The 8,704-nt window shown below is 46.4% G+C and overlaps 1 protein-coding gene across 1 annotated transcript in view; it reads left to right on the top strand.

Annotated features, from left to right (window-relative positions):
• Positions 1 to 1,986: 1,986 nt before the first annotated feature.
• Positions 1,987 to 8,704, top strand: part of pcloa (piccolo presynaptic cytomatrix protein a) — a gene marked incomplete at both ends in the record, with an annotated part of 69,093 nt that continues 62,375 nt past the window's right edge. The window contains 3 exons of the mRNA XM_079294578.1: positions 1,987 to 2,198; positions 4,140 to 5,439; positions 6,865 to 7,962. Of these exons, the coding sequence (XP_079150704.1) occupies positions 1,987 to 2,198; positions 4,140 to 5,439; positions 6,865 to 7,962 (2,610 nt within the window). The remainder of the gene's footprint in view (positions 2,199 to 4,139; positions 5,440 to 6,864; positions 7,963 to 8,704) is intronic.

Raw genomic sequence — 8,704 nt, 5'->3', positions numbered from 1 at the left:
CAAACGATAATAACATACATAGCATACTTGATGTGCATTCCCCTAATGATTCCAATTGAGCTATTTGTGTTGTCATTTTTAGTCCCACTTGCTGGAGCTGTCGTCGGTTTAAATGATGATCTGTTGTGTCACATCTTCGTCGATGCTTTTATTCAGATGTTTGTAATGTAGTTATAGGGAAAAAAAAGGACGGAAACAAATAAATATTGAACTTTGGCTGAGATACAGACCAGTCACCCGGTCTTCCTCCCCACCCGTGCCCAGGTACCGAGGGCTCTGAGCTGGGTGCATAGAGGACACATCTGCCCCAGAGCTCCACAGACAACAGAGCAAATGAGCACTCGCTGTCAGATTGCAGCACATCAGCTTGATGCACAGCAGAGGCGACGCATTTTAATATCCTCCTCGCTGGATCTGGTGACTGCTTGTGCATATTCTGAGTACAGTGGCGCTAATATATACTGCAGGTTTGTTCTGCTGTCATTTTCAGCATGTGGGCTGATCTAAGACATTTGCACATGTACCATTTTGTTTTGTACACACATTGGTCATGCAACATACTGCAGCCTCTGAGTTGTCTGTTCATTGGTGATCTTTTATAATTACACTCATTGGATCACATGCAGGGTTCTCTATGACAACAGCAGACAAGAGATACAGAGTTCCTTGTAATTTATAGCCAAATTGATTTCCGCACATGCTTCTGCCAGCCTTCAGTTGCACATTAACATGTTTGAGAATATAAAGGGTTTAGATATAAAATGAGACATCCTACAGCTCTGCCAACTGGAAAAAAAAAGAACAAAGCAGAGATAGTATTCATGCTGTGAGTCATCTGAAGACCTTCGCAGATGTTTTATCTGTGTATTTGAATATTTTATGGTAGCAATTTCCCCTAAAATTAGACATATGACATTTTGAATGAGATTGCTCTCACGGTTTTTGTTGCTCTGAGATCTGAATGGCTGGTCAGGATGGATACAAATGCACATATTATTAATTATAATTTCTCATCCTGTGATATCCCAATACTGAGACTTTGTATGTAGAGAGGTGCGGTGTGTGCTCATACAGTATATACGCCTTTCGCTTGAGCCCCACATACTTGACCTACAAACAACACAACTATCTTCTTTCTACTTTAAAGCCTCAATAAACGACCACAAAAAAGAAAAGCTTCAATGTTCCAACCTGTCCTTTATGTTCCCATCAGCCTCGATTATGTAGGCAATGAAACCAGACACATTTAGCTCAGGAAGTCCCCTTTAAAAACATATTTTCCTCCGCTGATGGCTTCTGATCACCTGTCACAGGCAGAACATGCGCGGTGAGCAGAATAGTCGCGAGGATGTGCGCTACAGAGAACGGAACGGAAGTAATACAAGTTTGGTTTCAATATAAAGGCCTTAAAATTATATATTAGAGGTGTTTAATGAATGAAGTGCTAGAATGGTGGCGCAAAACTCGAACTGATTTTCTTTTCAGTGAAGCTTTGAATTGTGTTCCGCTCATACGACCTACATACCTGTTTATTGTGTAGTAGTCGGCTACACTGTGTATGCAAGCATCACTGTCTTCATTGTGTCTGTTAATTGTAGGTTATATGTTATGTAGTTATTTTTTTCCAATGTCTTTAAACTGAACAATTACATGAACGCCATCGAATAAAATGATTTTATTTTGTAAAACCTACCGGAAACCACCTTCTGTGACTGTGAGCAATAGTAAGACGGAGACCCCCCTCACGGAAAACTGTGGTGACTGTGGTGTACGTACAGCTGCAGAGATGCGCGACACAGAAAAACAAGGAGAAACGAGGGAAATGGAGGGACAGCATATGGAAGGACAATAACCGCTGAAAATAAACCATCTGAGATGCTTCGAGACACCGAGGGACACCGTGTTCGCTGCGCGCTTTGGACATAAAAACGCGGAAACGGCTCGGATCCTACATTGATCCGAATACAGGGACGGGAGGGGTCGATCATGGGGAACGAAGCGAGCCTGGAAGGAGGCGAAGGGCCTCCGTCTGGGCTACCAGAGGGTCTGGCACCTGACGGGAAGGGCGGCTTCGTCCGGGTCCCCGATGGGACTCCGGTCAACCTGAGTGAACTCAGCGAGGAGCAGCGGAGGCAGCTCGCCGCGGCGATGTCAAGGGCGCAAGGCAGGCAGCCCGGAGGCGCAGCAGCTGCACGAAGGCAGGGCTATATTCACCAGCATTTCATTTTTGATGCACTTAAAATATCCACACTAACCCGGCTGTGATACGCGAGAGAGAACGAGTGGATGTGTTGTGGTCGTGTGAAGCATCATTTGGAAGATGCTGTAAGGAGGCAGCGAGCTCGTTCACGCCCATGTTTGAGCCTTTCATCCGCGCCAAGAAATGATTCTATTCTTAGAGCTCACTGTAATGGATTATCATTAACATCTGATACTCTGCATACCAAAAATATACTAATAATCAATTGATTATCTCGTTGTGTAGGCCTACACTGTTTTACATGGATGCACAGACCTCTTTTAGCTGCTCGCGATACGATGATTCTCTAAGACTTGAGGTGTGAAATCAGTCTGAAATGGTGAATGGTTTTAATCATCAGCGTCCACGGTTTGTCTCTCAGCGTGAGATCAGAGAGTAAGAGACACACCTCCAGTATTTTTGCGAAATTTTCGAAATGCCTGCTGGGTAAGAAAATCTGTCGTGCCCAGTGTTTTTTGTTTTTCCCCTATCTGAACGACGCTTGAACACCCAGCGTAACATTGGTCGCTACCCTAATCAGCTGTGTATCCGCTCTCTAATATTGCCTGTCAGACTCTCTACTTATACTCATTTCGCATTCGTTGGATTTAAATCGGCTGCGTGGGAAATGTGCTGTGTTGTGGAGGGGGAGGTAGAAAGCTGCCAATGAAAACAATGTATGCCAATTCCATTATGCTTCAGATGTGAATGTTACTCAGATAATCGTGAAAGATCCCTCGATATCTGATAAGGTGACATCATGTGCGGTACCGCTAATTGGCTCCAATTGGGGAGAAATGTTATTTATATCTGAGCTAGAGATGGGGGGTGCATTAATATTAATATGACTATAAATAGAACAGCAGCATTAATGTCATCAGTCCAGGCTTCCCTCCTGCTGCTTTCTGATTTAGTTTTGTCGGATTTCATAGTATTCTGTCGAGATATCGGTCCTGGAGTCTGGTCGCTGTCCATGGTGCTGAAATACACTGCTGCTGTGCGTGGTGCTGAAACCCCCCCGCTGCAGTGGACGGGCCAATAGCGGGGACATTGCAACACTACTGCTTACAACGTTTTCCAGGCTCTGACCATGCATAGTCTTGTATTACTCAGTGCTCACTATAAAACATAATCAAATGCTGTTTTCATTACGGCATTAAACTTTGTTGCCACATAATGTAATTTATCTCAGACGTAATGGCAGAAGCACCAGGGACTTTCAGACATCAGCCTAAGAAACCACTAGGTCTGTATGTTGCATACACACAGAATCATACAATAACAAAGCATTGAGCCCATTGGTCCGTTGATGCATTTCTCGAAGGATCCCGTTGACATTCACGCTTGTGCCTATAGCAGTGTGTGTAGGTTGTGTATGTTGCCTCTCAGTCTGAGCGAGCAAAGATGTCTCAGCTTACCCTCATGGAGGCGAGCATTTCCCTTTCTATCTCAATGATCTACACTCCATGTCATTCAGCGGTAGTCACTTTCCTTTCAGCTTCACCCCAGGGCTGCTATAGCTACACGTGTTCACTGATGTGTTGAAAGGCCCCGATATTAACAAAGAGCTAGTTATATGGCCTTAACTTAGCACTTAGACAGCATGAGTGATGTGTTTGTCTGAGTATCTAATAATACTATTTCAGCTGAAAGAGAGATTTAGGTTGTAGTCTTCATGAGCTTGATCCCCCATCAAACTAATTATAGGGGCAAATGAAGGGAAGAGGTAAATGAGCTAAAGTATATTTCATTAAAAATGTTGGCACTGGATCAGCTGTTGCTGCTGAGTTGGTTTAGATTTGGCTTATACAATTTTGTCACATTGCCAAAGAAAACACAAATCAACAATAGCAATAAAAGCAGTGCTAACAAAAACTGTCTCTGTTTTTCTGTTTTTCAGAACGTCAGAATCTGATACCCATCTGCGTTCCCAGCAGGTAGGGGCCTCCAGGGGCCCTACAGGTCTCAGTAAGAGTCGAACTGTAGACGCCTTCAACCAGGGACTACCTGGCAAGCCCACACCGGGCCGCAGCCCCTCGTCCCTCAGCCTTTTTGAATCCAGATTCCGGCAGGAGCCAAAAGACCCAGAGACCAAGTCGTCCGGCATGTTTGGATCCAGCTTCCTCAGCGGGGCCAACCCCCTCAGTGCTGTGTCATCTATGACCTCCTCTGTCTCCTCCTCCATATCCTCCATGGGCGATAATGTCAACATCCCAAAGTTTGGACTATTTGGGGATGAGGATGAGGGAGCTGTATCTACAACATCTGATTCCAAGCAAGGAGGAAAGCCACCAGGCAAGGGCCCTCAGCAAGGGCCAGGTCCAAAGGGACCACAACAGGGAGGACCTCCGAAACAGGGTCAGGGCCCTCCTGGACAGGGGCCAAAGCCAGGTCAAGTACCCCCTGGGCAGGGACCCAGGCAAGGTCAGGGACCACCAAGCCAGGGACCCAAATCAGGCCAGGGTCCTCCTGGCCAAGGACCCCCTGGGCAAGGACCCAGGCAAGGTCAGGGTCCACAAGGCCAGGGTCCTCCTGGCCAAGGACCCAGGCAAGGTCCGGGACCACCAGGCCAGGGTCCTCCTGGCCAAGGACCCCTTGGGCAGGCCCCCAGGCAAGGACAGGGACAACCAGGCCAGGGGCCCAAATCCGGCCAAGGTGCTCCTGGCCAAGGACCCCCTGGGCAGGCCCCCAGGCAAGGACAGGGACAACCGGGCCAGGGGCCCAAATCCAGCCAAGGGCCTCCTGGCCAAGGACCCCCTGGACAGGCCCCCAGGCAAGGACATGGACAACCGGGCCAGGGGCCCAAATCCAGCCAAGGGCCTCCTGGCCAAGGATCCCCTGGGCAGGCCCCCAGGCAAGGTCAGGGTCAACCAGGCCAGGGACTCCCAGGGCAACAGAGCCCCAAACCAGGTCAAGGACCACCAGGTCAGCAAAAAGGTGGACCCCCTCAACAAGGACCTGGGAAGCCTGGACCCAAACAGCAAGGGCCACCAGGCCCTGGGGCTCATCCTGGAGAACCAGCGAAGAGCGGAGGTCCTCCTGGTCAGCATGGGGCTGGAAAGCCCGGAGGTGGACTCTGTCCACTGTGTAAGACCACCCAGCTGAACCTTGGGTCTAAGGACCCACCTAATTACAATAACTGCACTGAGTGTAAGAACCAGGTCTGCAGCCTCTGTGGATTCAGCCCCCCAGACTCAGCGGTAAGTGATTGTTTTTTTTTCTTCTTTGGTTTTCTTTTCAAAGTTAGAAAAATCTTTCTAATTTCTTCAATAAGCTGCTTGGTGTACTGGCATTCATCTAATAATACACAAGAGAGACCATGCTATTGATGTCAGACGTATGAAAGGTCACACATTATTAAATTGTGTGTTTTTGAAATATCAATTCTCTTTGCTCAATCCACATTATTCTGCAAAAATGTAATCCTAAAAGGTTATTAAATCTAGATTCAGACTAAGATGTAGTTTTCCCCGCAAAAATCAACATAAAATTACTTTGTGACATAGAGAGAGAAAATTCTCAAAAAAGGTCAAACTGTACCATAACTATTGGAAACAATGGAAATGATTGAAGATTTGCATGTTCAAAATGAATAAACAATACGATTTAAAAAAATAAGACCACATATGTATTGTACTGTATTGTTGAATACAAGACACACTAGCCTGTTAGCAGCATAATGCTGTTCTCTGAGCCAAGCAAAGGGAATGCATCTCATAAGAGAGGCAGCATTTGAGGAACAGAGGGACCATATGGACCCAGGGAATGTTGATCAAGGTGACTCATGTCACGGCCACAGGAAGATGCTGTGCCATGTGACGACACCCGGTCACACATGATTACAGCACAGCAGAATGACTGGTTCCTTCTGCTCCAGCCTCTTCTCGAGATTTATAATGATACATGTCAAAGTTGGGGTTATTTCTTTAGCAGATACATCACTTCAGGAATCAGATTTTTGTAGATTTTGAATTCAGAATAATGTCTCTACAAAGTAAATGCTATTTGCAGTTACAGCACCAATATACACATTGTTCTGTTCTCGATAGTGATCAAATTGTCAACATTGGCCCTTTTAAACACTGGTTTGCACACAGTGGAAACTGAGATGCACTATGCGCGTAACGAAGAGCACAGCGGTGTAGCCAGGCTTTTCTGGGATCATGTGCTGTATGGTCAGAACAAAGGCAATACAATGCAACTGTTTACAATGGTCTAACATGTACAGTACCTCGAATAAATGAAGGAAAAACATCATTGATACATGAGTAGTATTTACCTTTCTGCTAACAGACTTTGTGTTATTGCAGAATTGAAACAATCATATGCAGAAAAAACAAACAAATAATTTACATGGTTTTTTTTTCCTTATTAGTTTGAATTCTCTCATGTTAAAAGAAACAATTTGGCAAGAGAAAACAGGATTCAACATCATTTGAAACAGTAATTAGTGGACAAGTCTCTGAATTAGCCTTTATTTTATGCTAAACAAAAATAAAATGGGTATTTTAGGGATTTAATTGGTTATGCTTGCCTGTGTTTATCCTATAATTACACATGCCATTGATGAACAGTGTGGAAATGTGTTCCAGTCAAATCTAACCCATCTTTTGTTTTATCCATAGGGTAAAGAGTGGTTATGTCTGAACTGCCAGATGCAGCGAGCGATGGGAGGTATGGATCCCCCTGGCATGACAAAACCCAAACAAGGCTCGGCCCCGCCCTCGCCCCAGAGACAGGCACCTGGCAAACCTGGCAAGCTGCTGATCAAGCAGCAGAGTACTACCGACCCCGAAGGGTTGACGCCTCCAACCACACCGAGGCAGAAATCCCCAGGTCCGACTTCTCCTGGACCGCTTTCCCCCAGCTCCTCATTGTGGGGATCCCCCAAGATTGACCCCAAGACAGGCAGACCCATCCAGCCAAAGTCCAGTCCACAGCAGTCTCCAGCTAAAGCCAAACAGGAGTCCAGCTTTTTTGGGAGCTTCGGAGGTATCAGTCTGGGAGGCTTAACAGACGCCAATCCACCTGCGTCTGCTTCACAAGCTGCCGAGTCCGTAACAGGGAAACTGTTTGGTGGGTTTGGTGGCTTGATGGAATCGTCGAAGCCTCAAGCGCAGGCCGCGCCAAAGCAGAAGGAGTCAGTGGCTGGGAAGTTGTTTGGAGGTTTTGGAGGGTTGACAGAGTCAGCAAAACCTCCCGCTACTGCTTCTCAGATGTTCAGCTTTGGATCGTCGTTCTTGAGTTCAGCCACCAATCTTGTCTCTGGAGAGGTCGAGAAGGCAGCGGTTTCTCCACCTGGGTCGCCGACAGACTCGGAACCAGGTTCCCCTCTGGATTCTGACCCCGGCTCACCACCTGAGTCCCCATTCTCTGCTCCTGGGTCTCCTCCTGATTCGTACTCTGATCCTGACACCCCACCTGCTAAGTCCAAGAAACCCACCAGAACCTTTTCTGTGGAGCAGGAAGAGAAGACGTCAGCAGCCAAACCAGCACCTGCACCTGCACCTGCACCTGCCCCTGCACCTGCACCTGCACCTGCCCCTGCACCTGCACCTGCCCCTGCACCTGCCCCAGCCTCAACAGCAGAGGGAAGCTGCCCCCTCTGCAATGTGGAGCTGAACGTTGGATCAGCAGACACGCCCAACTACAGCTTGTGCACCAAGTGCAAGAAGACAGTTTGCAATCTTTGTGGATTTAATCCTACTCCCCATTTAGGAGAGGTAAGAACTACAGTTTGCTTAAACACCACAGATTGTTGTGCTTTCAACACAGTACTCCTACCAGTAATTTATGCAATCCGCCTTGTATAAATAGAACGCCAACATCCTCATTGAAATAGGTCACTGTAAAGATAACATCAGGAGTTTTCAGCTCTGTGTTTTTCCCCACTAGCATCTTGCAAAGCACTCTGAAAGGAGGATAGCATGTTATTAGTTGTAATAAGTTCATTTGTTTACCCCAAATAGACTGTAACAACATCTGCACACATTTCACCACTGAATAAGTGGATGTGGTCACTTATGCTGCATTTTAAAATGGCAGTCTTATTACTATCAAGCATTCTTTAGTGGAGAGGTGGGCCAGAGAGATAATTTAGGTTGTTTAAACGGACGTCAAAGAGGACACTTGACTCTGAAACTGAATACCCAGCATGTGTGTGTACGGTGTATATATGTGAACATGTCTGCATGTGTGTATTCTTGTTTGGCTGAATACACAAATTTCTTATTAACTGGTCTTTTATTGGGAAATCTTATGCACGCTTGAGTGATTTGTGTGACGCTTGTGCGTGTTTGTGGATATGAGATTGTGTCCGTTCATTGTCTCAGCTTAATAACGACGTGGAAACCAAACACTTTTGGCCCGCTTATCTCCGGAGGTGTGGGGACCGGTTTGCTGGTGTTACCGTAGTGTTTTGTCTCGTATGGATGCAACTTCACAAGACTGCGTTGTTCCACAGAG

Source organism: Melanostigma gelatinosum, assembly GCF_949748355.1.
Source record: "Melanostigma gelatinosum genome assembly, chromosome: 22".
In the NCBI taxonomy this organism is placed as follows: Eukaryota; Metazoa; Chordata; class Actinopteri; order Perciformes; family Zoarcidae; genus Melanostigma; species Melanostigma gelatinosum.
This window is presented reverse-complemented; position numbering and strand designations above follow the sequence as displayed.